The sequence below is a fragment of the Notechis scutatus genome, chromosome 4 (genome assembly GCF_049901735.1).
Source record: "Notechis scutatus isolate UNSWTSFEM ecotype Mainland chromosome 4, rNotScu1.2, whole genome shotgun sequence".
NCBI lineage: Eukaryota > Metazoa > Chordata > Lepidosauria > Squamata > Elapidae > Notechis > Notechis scutatus.
The window spans coordinates 95,601,736-95,624,967 of record NC_142012.1 but is presented as its reverse complement, the minus strand read 5'-3'; the positions used below and the strand labels follow the sequence as shown (position 1 = coordinate 95,624,967).

The 23,232-nt window shown below is 37.4% G+C and overlaps 1 protein-coding gene across 2 annotated transcripts in view; it reads left to right on the top strand.

Annotated features, from left to right (window-relative positions):
* The window catches only part of PRKG1 (protein kinase cGMP-dependent 1), an 864,463-nt gene that overhangs the window by 620,435 nt on the left and 220,796 nt on the right, over positions 1–23,232 (top strand). For both annotated transcript variants that reach the window (XM_087964134.1, XM_087964133.1), the window contains exon 5: positions 21,031–21,094. In XM_087964134.1, the coding sequence (XP_087820260.1) occupies positions 21,031–21,094 (64 nt within the window). The remainder of the gene's footprint in view (positions 1–21,030; positions 21,095–23,232) is intronic.

The following is a 23,232-nucleotide window of genomic DNA, read 5'->3' as shown; positions in this document are numbered from 1 at the left end:
TGACAATAAATTGACCCAATTAGGCAGCAATTTTCTGCAAATCATATTGGTCGGCTCTGTCTTTAGATGTCAGAATAGCTGTCCCAAACTATAAACATGAAAGATGGATTCAGTGTTCTTGATTCAAAGTTTTACTCTTAGATTTTCTACTCCTTTGTATGAAAACTATTTAATGACATTTTATTTGATGTTGGTGTCTGAATTATTTTCTGTGGTTTTCAAACTAATATCTTCTGGGTTTCTTTAATGTTGTATCACATGTACACTCTTTAGTCTTTCAATTTTAGACATGAAAATATGTATGTCAATATACTGTATATATCTACATATAATGTAAGTATCATACTGAGGGTGGTGATTTAAGACTAGGCTCTGGGGGATTGGGGGATTATTGTAGGTTGAAATGGTATTCGGAAGTTTGTTTCAGTTGCAGCTGGAGATTTTCTTTGTGATGGGAGAACACTCATTTGGACTGAGTTGGCATACAGTTGGGTGTCTTCCAGGAGTCAGGACTCAAAGAGTAGGTGGCAGCTACAGCTGGGGAAGTGTTGCAAAAATCAATTTTGGGCATGAATTGCATTTGTTCCTGGGCCAGGAGATTCTCGCAAAGTTGCTCATGCCTTACAAAACAAACAAAAGGTAAAAAAGTTGTGATATTTATGTAGTTACTTACCAAGCACATCTAAATTATATTAAAGTAACCAAAATATCTTTACAATCCCCAAGGCATGTCACAACTTTTGAGCACCCCTAATGTTTGGAAATTGAAAGTTGAAAAATTTGACATGCCATAATGCCTTAGTTGCTTCTTCATTGGACTACTGCAATGTACTCTACAACGGGCTGTTTTTGAAGAACACTCCGAAGCTTTGTCTGGTTAAGAATTTAGTGGTATGTCCTGTTTTGAGCATACCAAATTATGCTGGTTATTGTGCATGCAGCATTTACTCCCAGTATGCTTCTAGGTGAAATTCAAGGTTTAAGGTTCTCACCCTTAAAACTCTGTATGGCTCAGGCCTGGGTTACTTGTGGAATCCCTTCTTCCTGGAGAGGGAACAAGTCTGTTGTGGTTAGCTGTAGCAGGTGCAGATGGCTGAGGAGAGCGAGGACTTTGATGAAGGGCCAGGACCATCAGGGAGTGGACTGCTGCCTTCAGAGATTGTGGGGGCTGGCAGCAGTGATGAGGAGATTCCCGAGGAGCCTGTGCCAAGTGCACGTGCACGAAGGATTACTTGGAGGAAAGAACAATTACAGCAGCACAGGTGACTTGGGAGTAAGGCTGCAAGGTAATGGCCCCTCCCTCAAGAGGATAAAAGCCAGGTTTGGAAAAGCATTCTTTGTAGACAATAAAGAAGCTCTTAAGCTCAACTGGTGGACATCTTAGTTCGTGTTTGGAGAAATCTTCATATCTCTGGGTTTTTGGCAGCCTTGACAAACAACTTGGCTCTTTCTTGTCGGAGCTAATTAGTGGAAAGCAGCCTTCAGAACAGAATTCGTTATTAGACCTTGAAAGGTGGGGGCTGCTGCCTTGTCTGTGTTGCTCTTTGGGAACCCGGTTGGGTCAGAACAAAGCCCTAGGTCTCCTCTCTCAGAGTCATTTGGTAAAATTTAGGAGATGTCTGTATGGTGGTCTTTCTTCCTTAGGGAAAAGGTTCCCCCTGAAATCCAAATGGCCTGGATCCTCTTAACCTTCTAAAAACCCATGAATACCTGACTCTTCTCCCAGGCACTCTACAGAGTGCAGTGTATATGGAGTTGTATTGGCACTGCATGGCAGTATGATGTTTGAGTTGATATATTATGCTTCTGTTTTTCCGCACATTTGTTATGGTTACCTGTGAGATGTGTTTAGGATGGGTAACTGGATAAACTATGTGGCTTGAGGTGAAATCTTTGCACTGTTGAGTCATTGCATTGCTTTTTGTCTTCTTTCCATATAATTCAAATCAAGACCATATTTTGTTCGGTAATATAAAACATTGGCAGAGGATAGAAAAACCTGGTCTTAGTTGCTGGGTTTATAGAATGATACATCTGGTTTACCAATGCACATATTCATGCTTCATGCTAGAAACAACAATTCGGTTTCAGTTTTTATTTTATTTTCCAGGCTTTATTCTCCATTTATTCAACTGGCTGTGTATTTTTCTTAGTAAAATCTATATGAAGCTTCCTTAATTTGACACATTTTCTTCGCACATTTTTTTTTTCTAATTGCATTTCGGCAAAACTGAGTAAGATGAACATGTTGAGGGTTGATTGAATTCCAGTTTTCATGTAAGTTCAGGAAATGTTAATAGAGCAAATGTCCATTGAAATGTGAGCTACACCAATTTCTCCCATCCTTATTTATTCATTGTACCTTTACATTATTCATTAAAGAAAACAGTAAATAACTATCTGGCTTATTTCAGTGTCTCTTTCAAACCTCTTTCCATGATTCAAATAGAGTTTGCTGTTTTCTGATGGTAATCTGTAAATTGGAATTTTAGAAATGGAAAACATGATGAAGATTTTAACCTGCTGTTTATTAGCACCAGCATATTACAACACCTTTTCATCAGAAGTGGAATTCAGGAGGTTCTGACCAGTTCTGGAGAACCGGTAGCAGAAATTTTGAGTAATTCAGAGAACCAGCAAATACCACCTCTGATTGGAGATTTTACAGTATCCTTCCCCTGCCACACCCACCAAGCCACTCCCACAGAACCAGTAATAAAAAAAATTTGAATCCCACCACTGCTTTACATCGTTATACCAGGTACTGAATCAGGCTCATTTCAAAAGATTTTCATTTTAAAAACAAGCAATGAGCTTCTTTGCCTAAGCTCTTAATTTTTAAATCAAGACATAATTTATATTATTAGAGTGAATAACATGACTATGAGAACAAATAAGTAAGTTTCTTTCGTATGGTTTACTTCAAAAAAACATTAATATTTTAAGGTGTTATAGAATTAATTCAGTAAAAATTTAAGAACGAAATATCTGACTTCTTTTAATGGAATTGTTTGGAATGTAAACTGATAGTAGGAGAGATTGATAAGATTCAGGAGTTCTTTCTTTAAGACATGGTTGTTTAATGGAGACTACAGCAGATGAAATTCATTAATGAGCCATTTGTTGGTAAACATTGATTTGAAGTATGTGGCATGAGCAAGCCACATACTGTTTTCTAATGACCATTTGTTATTCTACCATCCTTCATAGCAATCTTGTGCATGTTTGCTGAAGTTTTCCCCCTTTTTTTCCACCTACTCCCTATTCTCATTTCTACCATTCTCTTGATCTGCCTAACACTGGGCAATTTTTACAAAATGTATGAAACATGTAAGTTCAGTTTCTAGTGCAAGATGTTTTTGTACTATTAACTCAGGAAGTTCAGATTGCCCAGGACCTGTTGATACAGTTTTACAGAGGAATTATTGAATCTGTTATTTGTACTTTTATAACTACCTGGTTTGGTGAAGCAACCAAACAGGACAGGTACAGACTTCAGCGGATAGTTAAGACTGCAGAAAGAATAATAGCTACCAGCCTGCCTTCCATTGAAGACCTGTATATTTTGCAGATCAGAAAGAAGGCTGATAAGATATCTACAGACTCCTCACATCCTGGACATAAACTGTTTCAACTTCTCCTCTCGTGATGGCGCTATACAGCATTACAAGCCAAAACAACTAGACACAGGGACATTTTTTCCCCTCATGCCATCACTCTGCAGAACACCTAATTCTCACAGCCCTGCCTAATGTCTATGTGCATTTACACATGTAGTATTGTTGTAGTATTATTATTTATCCTTATTATTATCTTCTTTCCTCCCCCCCCTTTATTGGTATTATTATTATATTTATTCTGTTGCTTGGCATGTACATTGAGAGCTTCTGCACAAGAGACAAATTCCTTGTGTGTCTAATCATACTTGGCCAAATAAAGTATTCAAGCAGCTTCTAAAGTATTTTGGATGTTGACATTTCTAGTTTCCTAGTAGTGACTAGTAGGGTCTTTCCCCTCCTTTTTTTTTTTTTTTTTTGCAGTATTTTCATCAACATAGATCTTTCAGGCAGTGTTCCAAAGACTAAGACTATATATATATATCCTGTGAACTATTGGTCTACAAGTATAACCAATAATGAATCTTGAATCGCTTGAAAATGAAATCATTCTTGCAAAGGAACACCTTTTCTGATAGGAATGAGGAGAGCTTGTAGATCAGTCTTGCTTCATGTTAATAAATTAGCCCTAACCTCTTTGGAAGGGGGGGGGAGGCTGGAAACCTTCTAACAGATAGCAAATTCATAAGAACCAATTCAAACAGGAGAGTCAAATAAATACCTGGGGTTTGTAGTTCAGGCTAACAGTAGGAAGTATACCAAATACTAAATGACTAAATACTCTGTTGACTGTGCCAGAGAAAGCATAGGAGTTTTTTTTTAATATACTTAGTGTTTTTTTTATGTTCTAAGTCTCCTAAAGATATTTGAGAACATGTTGCTCTTCTAATTGCTTTACTGAATGCAATTGTATTAGGAACATAGTGCTGTCCAATTTTTATGATCTATATTGGTGTCTCCAAATAGCCCACTAATAGGGGACAACAACTGAACTAGACTTTGTCACCATCGAGATCAGGATAATAACCGTATGATTTATGGTTAGAATGTAAATACACATTAGCTGGCCTAGCATCATTCTTGAAGAAGGTAAATTCAAATCACTTTAGTAAAGGACACCAGAATAAAAGCTAAAATTCCTGCCTTCCCCCATTTCTTGACTGAGTTTATTTTTTGCATAGGACTTCAACATTCATAGAAGTTCAATAAAACAACAGATCACAAATCTGGTTAAACATTCAAAGCCAGATTTCTACCTACCTACCATAGGAACCACTTCTTCTAGCCAGCTACCTTAAATTAAACTGTACTGTGAAAGCCCTATCAAACACTGATTTTGTACTGAATAAATACCACAATCAAATATCAAATATTTTACAAGAATTTCTACCCATAGGAGGGGGTTGAGGAGGAGAAGGGCATTGGAAATGATGAGTTACAATATTTTATACTGTTCATTTTGTAAAGAGACCTGTAAAATGTTAATTACATTTAAAAAAAACTATTCCACACAAGGATTTATTTTCTGTTCCATTAAAAAGTGAACATATTTAGCCAAAATAAAAATTTTGCTCTGATAAGCACAATCCCCGAATGGATTGATTATATGTGGTGTCTTTTAACTTTCTGATTCCAATGAGCTTTAATCAGGACATGGATGATGCCTGCTTAATAGGGAATCCCAATAGTCAAATTTCAAAAATTAATTGTAGAATACAGCCATTAATCTTGGGAGCGAAAACATGATACTGAAAATTGCCATTTTATTAATTTCAAACTTTTTCATTTCACTGAACAATACTTGAAATATGGTTGTTGATGTAATAGATAGAGTTTTAAGGGCATCTGCATTATTCTATTTATTCATAATGGATAAATATCCATAGAAATAATCACATTGCTTTCTCTCCCTTCTAGTTTCCCAACCCTATTTTTGTCCTTTTTCAAAACTTTTTACAGGCAGAAAGTGACATTTGGGTTACTTACATATACTTATATATAGCTTTTCTCCTGGCTAGGTACAATTAATTATTGGAAAATAGTAAAGAAAAGATTATGTCCCAAGTAGTTAATGGTCTATAGAAAGTTTGTTACTGCACTGATTTAATACTCAGTTTAAAATAGCCTGAAGGTAGCTAAATGTGGGTCCCATTTTTATATACATTCATTTTACATAAACTCGTATTGATAGAAAGCCAAACCAAGGGTTCTTTAATGTCACAATTACTTTTGTTGCAACTGGAAGTGATCACAACTGTAATTAATAGCAACCCAATTTAGCTAATTCTGGCTTTGTAAGCAGATATCATGTTAAAAATAATTTTTGAATGGCATTCTAAATGTAATAAAGTATGGATATTTAGGAGAATTTCCTTAAAATTACACAGAATATCAAACTACCTATCATAATCATCCTTGGAATACAAAAATATTTTTGATAATCTAATTTTTAGCAGTTTGACAACTCTGATTACAAAAGCCATGTTCTAAAAAAAATGAGACCATGTTTGAGAAAATTAGAAAGGTGAAACCTGTAGCTATAATAAATGAAAAGATGATAATCTACAACTTATTTATAATACTCATGACAGTTCATTTAAGAAATATGAGGAAAAAAGCAATGTACTGTAGCTGCTTCTAGTATGACATTTTTGGCAACCCCAATCTGTCTCCTTTTTTTAAAGGCCTGCTGCACAAAATGATAAATTGAAGGCAGAATCTTATCATTTATGAATTTTTTTTAAATAGATACAGTATTTTGACTTCTATGTTTTGCACAGAACACGATTTGTAATTGATTTGAGATTCGGCATTTTGTCAAAAAAAAATAACAAGATTAATGACATTCAATAGGACGAGAAACCAAATTATTGAAAAAATTGATTTAAACAAAGAACTGTGAATATAATTGATAGAATACACATTTTCAGGAAAACAAACGATGTCCTGAATATATTTATTTAAAAGTATATGTTTGTAACTGCAATTTCATGTCTCACTGACTGTGGCAAATCATATTCAAATTAGGGAAGAGTTCTCCCACCCCGCCTTCTATTCTAGAAAAAGATCTCAATTCTTTCCTGGGGAAATGTGTTGTAAATTAACAATTGTCAACCATGAGTGTTTTCACAGAATTGTTTGCATCTCTTCTGAGAAGTCCTTCAGCAAGAGGACAAAATGGACTGAAAAGAATAAACTATGCCATTATCCAATTATTGCACTCAGAAGTGCTACAACAAATTAGATGTAAAATGATGAGCAATGAGACCAATGGGATTTACAAATTACTAGACCCTGAAAACTGTACTGTCAAATTACACAAAGTTCTAATGAAGCAAGGTAACAAAGGTGCGTACTCCAAGACACCGTGCATGGTTTGATGAGGAGTACATATAGGCAAACATAGATCTTTCCTATAATTACAGTCCATATAGAAATAAAAGTGGCTTCATAAACCCTCAAATTCTGCTGCAAATCTTCCCTGCATATTAACATTTAATCACAGATTTTTTTTTTAAAAAAAGAAATCAACTAGAAAAAGTTAGTGTCAATTTACTGAAGTAGTAAGGTCAAAAGATTCACACACATTCTGGCATAATGTATCACAATTTTTTTTAGCACAGGGCTTGAATCCTATAATCCAACATCCACTTACTACTTCCTGTCCCTATGTGCTTCAAAAGTGGCACAGATGCCAGCCCTCCACTGGAATCCACAATAATTCTTGAAAGTCCATTAGAGGAACAAGGCAATTAACTGAGCATTTGAAGTCTAATAAAGACCCTGGTGGTGACTTTATTCCTCATGATATTTTTAAAAATAACATTGGCCCCAATTCTCACAGCACTTTTCACATTTATGACAACACTACCAACACCCAGAAGATGGGATAAAACCATCATAATTCCAAATCTATATAAAAATGAGAAAACAAAAACCCGAAAACTATTCAATAATCAGCATTTTGGATATAATGAGTAAGTGCTATGCTAAAGAGCTATTGAGAAGTTCTAGACTGGATTGAAGAAAACAACATCCTAGCTAAAAACAGGCTGGATTTAGGCCAGGATGATCTACTATAAACCAAGCAATAATGTTACAACACCCAGTGGAAAAATATTCCTTTAGATCTAAAGACTATCTTTATGCAGCTTTATGGAGGCAAAAAGATGTTAGCTTAGCACCAAGGAAACATACCGGTAAGTCCTGGATACTGCAGACCCTTTGCTAGATTCACTTCCTTCAGCAGTTATTGATGTTGTTAGAAGAAATATCCAGGTCCAGTTCCAAGCCGAGAGAAAGGCACTGGAGACAAAATGGAGGCTGGAGGCTGATTGAAAATAATGTCCATTTATTGATGAAGCAGAACCATCAAGCATTGATTTGATTTTGGGCAGCCGACTACATGGAGTTGAGAGAGAAAAAGAGAGAGTGGTATTTATACCTTCTCTAGGGCTTTGATCTTGAACTTCCTGTTCCTGTGCAAGAACATATATTCTATTGGCTGTTGTCAGACTCCCATGGTGCCATGTACAAATCCTATGAGTTTGTCTGAGCTAAGCTTGGTTGAAGTTTGGCTGATGCAATGAAGGTGCTTGTTGGGTAATTCCTATTGTGGCTACCTTTGTTCAGATCTTGCTGCAGGGAGTAATAGATTGTCAAATCTGTATTTCTAAAAGCTGGCCTCAGTTTAATATCTGAATGGGGGCAGGAAGCTCGGGTCCTGAATTTCTGTCTCCCTTAAGATTTTTATTTCTCTTTTAAGGGAAATATTTTATCTTACCTTTTAAAAATATTTCAGAAAAATAGCAATTTAGCAGGCAAGTTTGCCAGGTAAGGAGTGAGTGGGTGGGGAGGATTCCCACGGGCCATGTGGGAGGCGTAGCCTTGTGTTTCTGTGTAGCCTGGATTAATTGCTTTGTGGGGGGTTGCTCTGGGGGAGAGATTTCTCTGCGGCACACCAGTGGGCTGTGGCCCACTGGTTGGCAACCGCTGCTTTACAGCACTCAACATATTCCCCCACCCCCAAATCTGGATCCTCATTTTACTGACCTTGTAAGATGGAAGGCTGAGTCAACCTTGAGCAGGTCAGGATTGAACTCCAGACTTTGGGCAGCATTAGCCTGCAATACTGCATTTTAACCACTGCACCAGGAATGATGAAAGCTGGCACCTGACTTGCAATCACCAAACCATAAAATCATATACTGTGGAGTCTTTGGTACTCTATGAGCTTGGTTGTTTTCTTCCAGACATTTAATGACTGATAACATCATTATCAATTATGTTATCTGGTCAGCTAAGGAAATCTCTTCAAGAAAACAACCAAGCTCAGAGAACACCCAGGACCCTACAGTTCAACCCTAAGCTACAAATGGAGATCATACACTCCTTGAGATCCAACCCCACCCTTTCCTAACATCTGGGGAAAAGCCACCATTTGCAGATTTCTGGGAAACTAAAACAGTCTGCTGTATTCTGTATGAAGGGTCTTCCACAGGGCAAGGGTTGAACTGTAAAATACAAATTTCCAAGATCCCGCTGGATGGCAATATTTAAGGGACAGCACCTGGAACATGCCCACTGTGTCTATCTGTAAGTGATATACCTGTCTTTTCTGGATTTATTTGATTTATTTTTAAACAAATAATGTTTCCCTTTTTAAAGAGATACCACAAAACTCCTATTCACCTGCAACCTCTATTTTAAAATATGGTTTTACAGAAATTAAATATACATCTGAATATTGAAAAAAGCACACATTGGACTGTTATATGTTGGGAGGTAGGGTGGACAAGCTATTTTTGGTACAAGATACAATCACCTGAAAAATGTGTAATTAAATACAAAATATTAAAATATCTCTCTAAAATCTTTCTAAGTGACAAACAGTTTTAACATACAACAATGTGTGTCTATTACAGAAAGCTGCTGCAACTTTAGAATAGGGTTTTTTTGGCTTATAAGTAGAATTTTCTCATGTACATGAGAAATCTCGGCGATAGAATATGAAGCATTAAATTTCCTAATTGAATATAAAAATCCTCTGCATACATTCAGGAAGCCAGAAGTGTTTTATTTCATAACCAATCCTGTGTTCTACTCCATTCATATGAACACGCAAACTCACACAACAATATGTTGGAATAATGCATTTTTTCACAGTGTAGATTAATGAATTGTTGTTTTTCAAATATTTTGAGGATTAGTTCTACTGATGTCTAAATGGAGATAATTACGTTCAAAATTTTTACTTTAATCTAATGGAGAGGCAGTTCTCTACACTCGTTTACAAGCAGCAGAGACCAATTAGATCACGATATCGGTAAACTTCAATAGAATTGGAAATTTGTTTTATGCAAACAAGCAGGCATAAAAACACCTTTATTTTACCAAACAGAAAATGGATTATTTCTTCCTCCCAGCAATAGAGGTATGCTCCAGTTAATTCGCATCTAGTAGTAGGATTGAAAAGGGAAATAATGCAGAGCTTTAAATCAATTTGTTCTCAAGTAACATAAAAGATAAATTACACCTGTGTGGTTTCGTAAATTCTTAGTTTATAAGATTCAAATTAGCAGGAGACCGAATGTTTTCAACCTGTGCTAGGTATGCTGCAAGACAATTTAGCCATTGTATCAAACTGGGCTTTGGAATCAGGGGATATTTTATCAGGAGATAAGCTTTACTGCAACAAATGAATCACTCTGGATTCCTGAGTCAACAAGTTGTTACTGAAAAGAATAATTCTAAGACTGGATACACCAGCCTGAACTCAGAAAGTTCTTATAAGGTATCAGGAAGAATGGTCTTGCAGACCAATTGAAATATTTGAAATATCAATACAACAACAAGAAGAAATTATGCAAGTTATGCAAGCAAGAAGCTATCTAAGATAGTCAGAAAATAAGTGATTAAATAAGACAATATTTGCCCACAACCCTGCAACTTTATGGGTTTGGACAAATACTGTACACTAGTGATTCTCAACTTTTTCTTCAGCATGGACCCCCTTTAAATGCCATTTGTGTTCATAGATCATGGCCACTGACCCACAAGATTTAATTCAAGATTTGAATTACAACATTTCTTCAAGCTTTCATGGACCCCCTTTGATGACATCATGGTCCCTAGGGGTCCACGGACTACAGGTTGTGAACCACTGCTGTAGAGGAATAAATAGTTGCCTTGGAATATATGAAGAACAATTGCAGGAATTGGGTATGTCTAGTTCAATGAAAGGAAGGACTAGGGGTCACATGATAACAGTGTTCCAATATCTGAGAGACAGCTACAAAGAACAAGGGGTCAACCTATTCTCCAAAACACCAGAAAGCAGGACAAGAAGCAATGAATAGAAACTAGTTAAGGAGAGAACCAACTTAGAACTAAGGAGAAATTTCCTGACAGTTAGAACAATTAATCATTGGAACAACTTGCCTCCAGAAACTGTGGGTGCTCCAACGTTGGAGGTTGGACAACCGTTTGTCTGAAATGGTATAGAGTTTCCATCTTGAGGAGATTGGACTCAAAGACTTCCAAAGTCCCTTCCAACTCTGTTATTCTGTTAAGACTAACTGACCAAGAAGAGAAACTAGATGTCTAGGACAATGTGAGGAAACTCGGGCTAATTTGACTCAGACAAATCTGCAAACTTTTGCAGATTGTCATGTTTACTAGCAGATTTAACACTTCAAAGAGGTGGTACATTAAATTAGGAAATAATTGTGAGTAATGACATAAATTATAAGGAAATACACTCATACTTTGAGTCACAGTTCACCCCAGCCAGTTGGAAAACTATTCTAGATGAAAATATAAATGAGATAATAATCATATAGAATTGATCTCTTTTCAACACTAATTATGATCCTGAGTATGAAATTGTGAATAAAGTGAAAACTTATGGAGAATATCTGCTCTTCTGTAAACAGCAGCAAAGGCATCCAAACAAGTTTCCTTATATTAGAAGATAGCATAATAATTGTGATAGAATTGTATAGAAACTCCTAAATCTTAAATTCTTGAAACTGGAAAATAAAATTCCAGATTCATGAGCTGTCATGAGTGGCCACCTACTTTATAACATTTGCTTTGCCAAAAAGCTACCTTGTTCCTCTTGAAACAAATCAGGAGAGACTGATTAACACCATTAACAAAATTTATTAAAAGGCAAAAGCTCACTGCATCCAGCCCTTATACAGCTTTCTTTTTGCCAGCATTGTCTAACATGGTTCTCTTCCTCCTTTATCTTGAAAAAACATTTACACACAAACTTTACAAGTCAAGCCTCTGCTCTTGAGCTAACATGTGTCCTTTATTATAAACTGTACTATAAAGAATGTGTTACACCCTTATATTTTTAGTGTGTTCATTATAATATTTTGTCTGTCTACATGCCTAACTACAGAGGTGGACTCTATTCGTTTGGACCACTTCTATAGAGCCAGTTGTTATGATTCTCTGCAGTTCGGGGAACCAGCAAATTGTGCACCTGGCTGGCCCTGCTCCTCTCCGCCCTTGCCCCCCACCCAGTAAGTCCTTATCCCGCATGTACGACATCTCATGCACGCCCAACATCACTGACTGTGTTCTCCCCCGCCCTTAAGGTATTTCTTTTTTCCCCTCCCTGACAATCAGCTGTTCTAATGATCAGCTGTGCCACGATCCCCCTCACTGTCTTACTGCTTCATTCAGGAGGCTTCCCTGGGGCTCAGGAAGGCAAAAAACAGAGCTCGGGAGGGCGCCCCCTGGCACTCCATTTTTTGCCTCCCTGGTCCCCTGGGAAGCCTTCTGGGAGCAAAATCGCTCCCTGGGAGGTTTCCCTGAGGCCCAGGAAGCAAAAAAAAATGGGGAGGGTGTGCTGCAAAAAAGCCACGCCCACCCAATCACATGGCCATGCCCACCTAGCCACACCCACATAACCAGCTGTTAAAAACATTTAATCCCACCCCTGCCTATCTATCTGCCTACCTACTTAACTACCTACTTAACTACCTAATTTTCCTAATTTGCTATTAATGAATCACAAAGCTGTATCCTAAATACTTCAAGGAAGAGCTAGATTCTTGTTTGTTTTTTTTTCCTTTTAACTTTAATTGAGAAATAACAAACAGCTGGATACAAAAAGCAACTGAAATTAAATTAAAAATTACCATAGGTGCTACGCTGAAATTCACCTATGCAGAGGATAGTAATATTCTAATTATTTTTCTAGCCAGGGTTCTGCATGCTTAGTTCATTTACAGGTGGGCAACTAGAAGTAAATTACTTTAATGTATTAAAGTAACAAAACATAGGCAGAAAATTAAGACCTCAAAATTTCCATGTAAAAAGCTAACACCTTAGAATTCACTTTTCCGGGATTCTTTTAAGATGTAGAATTGTATACAAATTGTTGTATACCTAAATACTTAGTTCTTGTTGTACTGACAACTATTAAAACCACACAAAGTTTTTCAAAATGGGAAACAAGAGAAAGAGCTTCTAGTACATTTTTTAAGAAAAAAAGGATTTAGTAAACACTTATTATTGGCAGAACGATTGAAATGAGACGATATTTAACTAAAATATTCGATGAGAACTGAAACAGCTTTGAAGAAAAAAAAGAAAGTCCACCTTGACCTGGATGACTGAGAATCTCCATAGACATTTATGTAATTCTTGCCTGTTTTATAACCTTTTTGCTTTGTGTTTAAAACTTTGGGTCAAATTTTATTCTATAATAACATATGTTATTAATAGGCATAAGATATTTTTTATAACTTATCAAATAACTCTGAAATTATACTGCTGATACTCTATTTGAGAAAAGGGCCATTGTAGAATCTGCTACATTTAGTCAATGGAATTTTCTTCCAAGTAGGTATTAAGAGATTACACTTTAAACCCCCTTTTAACAAATCTCTTTAGCCTGGGTAAAAAGAAAAAGAAAACCTATGAAGAACCTCAGAAGTAAATTGAATAATTGGAAATCAGAGTGAAATCTGTTATACATGAATGCCAGCTGGGAGTCATGCATCACATCACTGCCGTTTCCTGAAAAATGGTTTTAAGTAGCGTACTGTAAAATTTAGTGTAGCGTTCAGTAAAAGAGATGATGCATGAAACAAAAATTAAGATAATAGACCTTTCAATGTTAAGTGCTTTCTTTTCCTATTGAAAGCTATGGGGACGTGGTGTTTTACAATACTGGATAGTGTGAGGGGTCATTGGTGCTTGGTTGTTTTCTTGAAGGTGTTTCATTATCCAAATTAGGTAATGTACTGATGCACCAAGGACCCCTCATTTAACAGATAACAGATAATCAGAGTTGGAAGGGACCTTGTAGGTCATCTAGTCCAACCCCCCCACCCAAGCTGGAGGACCCTACACCATTTCTGACAAATGGCAGTCCAATCTCTTCTTGAAGGTCTCAAGTGATGGCGCTCCCACAACTTCCAAGGGCAAGCTGTTCCATTTGTTGACTGTTCTCACTGTCAGAAAGTTTCTCCTTGTTTCAACCCTCAGCCACCCATATTATCCTTTATCAGTACTGGATAGTGTTTTAGGCTCTGATGCCACTTCAGAATGATAGTTTCTCTATGCTTTTAATGAAATTCTTATTGACCTATAACCCTGCAGTTATGATCTTTACATATAAGGAAAAGTAAATAAGGGAGAAATAATAAAACCGTGCTTATGTTCTGCATGATAGAGGTTTTTTTCAGGCATCTCATGAATTCTCCACTCCCCCCAAAAAAAAAATATTAAATGACATTATTAAGTTCCACAAGGAAACCTCACTCCTATAATTATTAACATATAATTATAGTCATTATCCATATTTCTTTACTTTATTTTCAGACTCAGCCAGAAAGGAAAATATGCTGGGATATATAGCAGAAGAATACTTAGGTGCTGTCCATAAGAGCAGATCATTATTATGGCTTTGAATAATTGTGTACATTTATATAAAATTTTAATATATTATATAATATACACTTTTCTAGGACATTTTTAACAATAAAAAAAACTTGTCGAAAGGCACATTAAAGAGCCATTTGAAGGCAAGCACTTCCTTTGACACATTAACACAGAGTAAATATATTAGTCTAAACTTACTTGAGTCGAGCATGCTGAAGTAATTATTTACATTTAACATAGACTTCTGGGGTAGAAAATTCTATCTAAGTTGCATTTCCATCCTTTCCATCCCTTTTGAAAAGCAATTGTAGGACAAATAGATTGCCAAAGACCATAAAGTTTATTGGTTTCTGCTGTCAGGATTCAGTGTTTGTAACTCCCTTGAGTGATGAAGAAGCTATCCATGCAGGCGTCCCTAACGATAAAATGTATTATCTTGTTAGGAGCAACATCACTCTTAGGAACTGATGTTGCCATGTAGAAATCTGCAGATCCAGATCCAGGTCCTGAGGCTATCATTTTACAATAATGACACTGACCACAAATCATTTTTTATTTTGAAGTTATTTACTTAAGAACTATCTTTTTAAGGGATCTAAGAGGCATTCTTGGGTTCTTTCAAATGACTTCACACACAAGAGACAAACCAGCAGATAATAAATTTACTTGTGATAAGACCAATGTGTTAAGTATGACAAAATGCTTATGTGTTGAAAGTCTGTAGAGATTCTCAATCATCCAGGTCATGGTTGTCCCAAAACTGCTTTTTCAGGAGGCAACTAGGACTTTCTTGTTTTTTCTTTTGAAGATGTTTCACTTCTTGTTAGGTATAACATTGATACCAAATATGGTTTGGGTGAATAAATATATAAAACTTAGATATCATGGTTTAAGTGCTTATCACTTTAAGCAAAATGCAGCAGGCAATTAGCCGATTAAGGGTGCGGTTTGAAGTTACAATATAAGGAAGCATTAGAAGCTGGAAATCTGTCTGTTACTGTAACTGTGTGCTGCTGCGGCTGTAACTGTGTGCTGCTGCGACTAACTGTGTCTTACTGTGACTAACTGAGATTACTGACTGTGAGTGCCTGTGACTGAACTGTTATTGTTTGCTACTGTTTGCTGAATATCCAGCGTTTGTTTCTCTGGAGAGTGAAACCGGAGGAGGAGAAGATATCTTTATCGGCTGATAAAGATATTGCAAGGACTCTTAACTTGGACTATACTAGTGAGTCTTACTGGATGGAAATACTGTGAATGACTTAATGGACTGAATGACAATGCTTAAACTCTAACTGGATTAAAAACTATTTAAACTACAAACAGTGTTTGTGTTCAGTGTGTGTATACTCTGGGGCCCTTCCGCTCTCTTTTGGTTGCCTGGCTTGACTACTGCTGCAATACTCTTCTAGGGGTTAATTCCAAAACCCTAACATTTCTCATACAAGAAGCTTCTTCAGCTATGACTGGATAGTGGGGAATGGAAGGATTTATATTCCTTCAAAAGCAAAAAAACAAGTCCAGTTGCCTTCTGAAAAAGCACCTTTGGGACAACTGTGACCTGGATGACTGAGAATCTCTACAGACGTTTAGCTATACAATTTGGGATGAAGACCCTTTGAATGGTGTGGGAGTAGGAATGGATTTCCAGAGAAAAATTGCAGACTACAGGAACCAGGAGCACCACTCAGTTGACCCTGAGGACATAGATAAACCTTCAAGTGCTTCAAGGACCCTCTCAAAGGATGCAAATGACCAGCTGTCTGCAAGGAACATTCCCCACTATCCTGTCAGAGCTGAAAAAGCTTATTGGATGAGAAGCCAAACATCTTCAAAAGAAAAAAAAACAGTTGCCTCCCGAAAAAGCAGCTTTGGGACTGCTTATGTGTTGTTTATAAAGAATTCTAATACCACATTTCTTCAAAAAATAGACAGGCAGACAGACTAGATAATATAAAGATAATGTAAAAGCCTTTGACAGGTCATAAATACATACTAAATGATAATTGGTACTGCCTTAACTAGATGTTAATTAAGAATACATCTATAAATATCTACACTGCAAATCGTTCTGTGTGATGACCCAGGGTAGAATTCAAAATAAACACAGTCCCAAAAAACAGGTAAAGCCCCTTTTATTCCTTCACTTTGCTTCCAAGCTCCAAATATCCTTAAATGGAGACAAAAAACTCCCACACAACTCCCTTACAAGAAGGACGAAATGCTGTGTAAATTATAAAGAGTAAAAAACAACACAAACCAGCCAAGATAAGGGCTTGAAGACATCCACAGATATCAGAACACACACTGGGAAGGATGTCAAACTCAGAGAGGAACAATAAACTAGAGGTATTTCCACACTTTGTTTCCAGCACTTGCCCGTACGCATGTCCGTCCTCTTATCCAGTTGTCACAGCTGCAGCCCATGAAGAGGATCAAGGCCCTCTCCTCCACAGTAGACCACATCTCTCCCTTATCCTCTCCTCCCTGTGTGCCCTAGGATGGAGAGGGGATGAGCCTGGGTCCTCTTCTGACTGCCCAGCCCATCCCCAGCCTCCTCCACCACCTCCAGAGCCACATTTCCACTCCCTGTCAGCTGTTCCTCCTCTCCCTCAGAGTCAGTCTCCACCAGGGGCATGACATTGTGTGATCTTGCAACACAAGTTTGGAAGGACAGGTTGAATTACCCCTGCTTGGTGACAAATTATTGTGTTGGAGTACTGGAACATTCTTCCTTCTGAAGTTCAGTAGACAATCCAAAAAGCATTAATGACTTGGTTTGCCCCCAGGTCATTATGATGTGATAGGAGGAGATTACTGCATGTCGGAAGCTTAACATGGTGCCAGCTGTTTATTTTTAATCTTTATAGTTTTAATATGTTTTTTAATTTGTTTTATTATTCGTATGGCTATTGCTTTCAAAATCAATTGGTAGATACCCAGAATTTGGGATAAAATGAATGGCCCAGTAAATGCTTTAAATAAATAATTAAGTAAATAAAACTCATATTCATTTTTATTTAGTATGGATGGTTAAATTTATGCATTTGTACAAATATGCATGCTTTTTGCTCCTTTCTATTCATTTTGGAGCCTATTCAACCTGTGTTGTCAACAATGCTTATTAGAAGCTTTCTGTTTACCATGCTATTACTTTTCTAATCTCTGAGGTATTATTTATTTGGACTGATGCTTTGTCAACATTTCTAATTGCCTATTTATCTGCTTTCTGGCTGAAATAACACTTCAAACATTCCTCTTCCCACCCCCCTGCCATTTCCCCTACTTATGTGTGAACTTAATTTGTTTTACACACTAAGTGTTCAATAAACATTTTTGACACTAATGCCCAATTAAGGAAATGATTGAGGTAAATCAAAGGAACGCCAACATTTCCACTCAAAATATAGTTTGTTATATACTCGCCCCTCTTCTGCACGCCTTCCACTTTTGCACTTTTTTTTTTTTTTGAGGCACTTTTGTCTACCATGGAAACGAATCCGCGTGAAGCTGAAAGGAGCAGCCAGCCTTCTCCCAGCTCCCAAGGAACGAGGCTCGCACCGCCCGGGCTCCGCTGAGGTATCCGGCTGGGGCTGTCAGGAGTTGTTACCGCTGGCGCGGCTCCAGTCCCCATTGCCTCGGGAAGGAAAGGCAAAAGGAAGAGCCGCGGCGGCGCTTTGCAATGGCAGCAGCGGCTCCTGGTTTTGCCTTTCCTTCCCGAGGCAACGCGGGACTGGAGCCGCGCTGGAACCGCGCCAGCGGTAACAACTCCTGACAGCCCCAGCCGGATACCTCAGCGGAGCTCGGGCGGTGCGAGCCTCGCTTCCTTGGGAGCTGGGAGAAGGCTGGCTGCTCCTTTCGCTTCACGGGATTCGCTTCCACGGTGCGCAAAAGTGCCTCAGCCGCAGTGCTTCCCAATTACTATTTGCCGGCGTATAAGCGACCCGGCATATAAGACGACCCCCCCAATTGGAGGCATCTTTTTCAGGGCAAAAAAGTCGTCTTATACGCCGGCAAATACGGTAAATTAAAACATTTTTGACACTAATGCCCAATTAAGGAAATGATTGAGGTAAATCAAAGGAACGTTTGCGTATGTATGTATGTATGTATGTATGTATGTATGTATGTATGGTATTCAGCTTTGTTCGGGTATTTTCTCACGTCATTATAGTTGTGCTTTTAAAGTTGTAGCAACGTTTCGGCAGAATCTCATCTGAAACGTTGCTACAACTTTAAAAGCACAACTATAATGATGTGGGAATATACCCGAACAAAGCTGAATACCATACATGTAAGTACCCGCAAAAACTTAAGAAAACATATATATGAGAGAAAACTATTTGTGTTATCTCCAAAAGAAACCCTGGGATTTTATGGTTTTATTTGACAGCAAGAAATAAGTATGAAAATGTAGTTTTTTATCATGATGTCCCAATTGAGGTTGTATCCCAGGGGTGTCAAACTCAAGGCCCAGGGGCAGGATCAGGCCCACAAGGTACTTAGATCTGACTCACGGGGCTGCCCTGGAAACAGTGAAAGATCAGCCCGCAGTTTCTCTGCAGGCGAAAATGGAGCTCGGGAGGGCCACAGTTGGCCTTTCTGAGCTCTGTTTTCACTGACAGAGGGTTGCAGGAGACCATCGCAGCCAAAAATGGAGCTCAAAGCCGGTTTTCCCTGGCAGAGTGCTCGGTCTGCCATAGGCACCCCAATACGAGTGACATCGAGCTTGCCACACCCACCCTGGTCATGCCCCCCATCCCCCCAAGATTAAACACAACCCTGATGCGGTACTCAATGAAATTGAGTTTGACACCCCTGTTGTACCCTCTGTGTATCATTATATCAGATGTACTATCCTTGCCTTTTTAAGAAAAATTAGAAATGTTATTCCACGTTCAATGGAATGCAGTGAGTTAATCTGCTTAAATTCTGTTAATTATAACAATGTTATTCAGAGCAGGATGAGGTGAAAATAACCAATGTACCTAGTAAGTAGTACTGCATTCTTTCATTAAATGTGCAGGTAATCCTTGACTTACAGCAGTTCGTTTAGTGACTGTTCAAAGTTTCAATGGCACTGAAAAAGTGACTTATGACCATTTTTCACAGTTACAACCTTTGCAGCATCCCCATGGTCATGTGATCAAAAGTCAGATGCTTGTAAACTGGTTCATACTTATGACCGTTGCAGCATATATACACCCACTGATCCAATTTATAATTGGCTTTAACATTTTTTTAAAAGATCTTCAAAAGCTTAAGTGTTTTTTAATGTTTAAGTTTGAAAAAATTCTAAAAAGTTATCCGTAAACTTTTAGGTTAATCCTAATTCAATAGAAATGACTCTGACATTTATTAAATATTATCAAAATATCACGTGCACTGTATTTTAGATTCATATTTTAGGTTTCAATTTGCCCAAAGCATTTGATGCAAAAAGTTTAATTCAGCATGGGATCAAAATTGTGTAGCTTGTTACAGTAAGACAATCACAACGTTTACAAAATTCGTAGGTGGCTATGGGTGGCTATGGTAGGCGTGGCCAGCTCAATGTCACTCATGTCGGGGGGTACCTGTGGTGGCTAAGTGCTAAGACAGGACTTCCCTGAGACTCTCCCTTACTCTCATTATAATCTCCTTCCTTCCTTCCTTCCTTCCTTCCTTCCTTCCTTCCCTCCCTCCCATGTTCTGCTTTTGCTGGCAGAGGCACCACATACCTGTCCTTTTGCTATTTCCAGGCTGGTCCCATGGGCCAGATCTAAGCACCCTACGGGCCGGATCTGGGCCACGACTTTGAGTTTGACACCCTTGGGTTAGGATATGTTAACTCTGAAGCAGTTTTAAGTACAGTATAAGCAATTTTAATGTTCTGCATTTAGGTTTAATATTTCATGTCAAGAACGTCACAAGTTGATATTAAAAGTTGGCATCAAAAGTAGCATGCACATATCCACTTGTTTCCCCTTTCACTGTTTTTTTAGGATCCTCTGCCTTATATAGGAGCATTATGAGTTGCACCTATATTTGCATTCTGAATGCTAGTAAAAAATCACAATGGGGAAGTGTCAAATGACAGTGAATGATCTTACATAATACAAAGTCTAGTATATTGACTCCATTAAGTACATGTGATTAGAAATAATAGTGAGAGCAAACACGAAATGTATTTTTGATTCTTTAAAATTGGAGGGTTTTTTAATTGTGAAATACAGTCAAAAATATTGTTAAATACAGGTGGTCCTCGGCTTATGACCACAACTGAGCCCAACATTTCTGCTCCTAAGCAAGACAGCTGTTAAGTTGTGAGTTTTGCTCTGTTTTACAATGTTTCTTGTCATGCTTGTTAAGTATATTGCTGAAGTTTTAAGTTTCCTTACTGTATATGTGTTAAAATGGACTTGTATATTCTACAGGTTTGCTTGATTTTATTGCTCTGGAGCTTTTCTCAAGACATAAAAATTAAAAATTACATCAACTCACGTGATCTTTCATCTTTCCTTTACAGTGTTCCAACATTCCAGAGCCTCCCTGAAGAGATCCTTAGTAAACTTGCTGATGTTCTTGAAGAGGTATTTGATTTTAATTTGGGGACATAGTGTAAAGAATGAAGTAGCTAATCTTTTGCCATGAAAGTATTTCAATCCTGCCCTATTGGGACATTTCTTCTGTATAAAAACAACGTACTTGGAAAAAAAATGTCCTATTGGTTAGGGACACTATGATAATAGTAATATTTTTGTAATTGTTAAGAACAATTCTGAGGTCATGGTCAAGCACAGGGAAATCAGGAAGTCCAGGCCGTTTAAAATGAATATAAAGGTTTATTGCATATCAGTGGTGGGATTCAACAATTTTTACTACCGGTTCTGTGGGCGTGGCTTGGTGGGTGTGGCTTGGTGGGCGTGGCAAGGGAAAGATACTGTAAAATCTCCAGTCAGAGGTGGTATTTGCCAGTTCTCTGAACTACTCAAATTTCTGCTACCAGTTCTCCAGAACTGGTCAGAACCTGCTGAATACCACCTCTGTTGCATATTCATGCTCTCTACAAAAATCTGAACCACTAACAGTCAAAGGAAATTGGTGTTAAATAAGATTCAGTGGAATTTAAGGTGGGCTGAACTTAGATCTTTTGTGGGTACAAAATGACTTGAGACTGATGACATGTTTGACCCCTCCCTTGGGCTCAGCCTGGTCATCTCCTACAGTCATACTCAGCTGTGGTATGAATAGAGGTGTAAAAGGACTTGTAAGTAGGACTATACATTTTGCAATTGACCCTCCAGCACACCCCATCCCAGCCTACTCCAAATGTAAAGATACATTATATAAATTCAGCCCACATCACTACTAAAATTTGGATGAGCTGCAGCTTTGAAGAATTCTCATGATAGCACAAGTGTCAGCTATACATTATCATAGCTTCATGGGAATTGTATACTTTAAATTATCTTACATCAATAGATTAAGTTGGGTTATGTTTGTAGAAGAAAGAAAAAAATAAAAAATGTACTGCAAAAAAAATAGATTAAGTTGGGCGTGATTGATTTGCACAATTGATATCTCGACTCTCACACTTCCAGTGACAAGGACATTTCCAAAAGTCATGGAAAATCAAGTGCTATAAAGAAATGTAAGGATCAAGCCTCTGTTATCCCCAGCTCTTCCTGCAGTTTTCATTCTTCTATCTTTCAAGATGGAAAAAGGGAACGGAAAGAAGCTACAGGTGTCTATACCAGCGTTTTTTCGAAATACAAAAAAAACCCAGAAGAATAAATTCAGTTTAAATCAAGCCCAATGGAATGCATTTGATATTATTTCTGTTTTTAAGTACAAGCTGAACTACAGAAATTGGAAACAGTTTATCAGCATAATTAAGTATCTAATTTGGTCCAGTAAATAATCCCACTTATTCCACTAAATAATAGTTATTTCATTGGAATGAACATCAGTATGATTTAAAATGCAATGCCTTTCTCTAACTTAGTCCTCTTGGAAACTGATGAATGTTTTTTACTGGCACTAATGAAGCCAGTTCCCAGTTCATATTTATCACTCTTGTGGAATTATAGCTTCCTTTTGCTCCACCACATGTCAATGGAATTTTAATGATTTAGGTTCCCCCAAATCCCTAACAATTAAGATACATTGATGTTAGAATTCTGAAGAAATGTTTTCAGAACATCAGCTCCTTAGGGAATATGCCAAATTTGTGCTTATTCAATCAAAATATACATATTAATTTCACATCCAACAGCTTGTATTACTTATCTTCCTAATTACTACTTTTGCACCTGCAAAAGTGCATACTTATAAGTCTTGCAAGAATAATTAAAGGCCATTAATGTCATCTTGTATGTGTTAATTATATGATATCTGTACATACAAAGTTGTGTTCTTTTCCTGCATGGTTATAGATTTTCACATGCACTTGACCACTGTTAGCTAATGTTAAAATAATGAAAGAAAATAACTACCAATTCTCTTCACAGGGATTGCTTTTGACATTTTAAAACAAGTTCCATTTTAGACTTGACATTTATTAATATTTATCAGTTGCCTTTTGTACATTCATCTAGCTTGTGGACAAAGCAACAATTTAACATGACAATGATGGCTTTTTCTTGGTTTCTTTTACATTCAGTTCGGCAGGGGGAAAAATGAGTAGAAAAATACGTGTTTAATATATCAATAATCTGTTTCTTTTAAA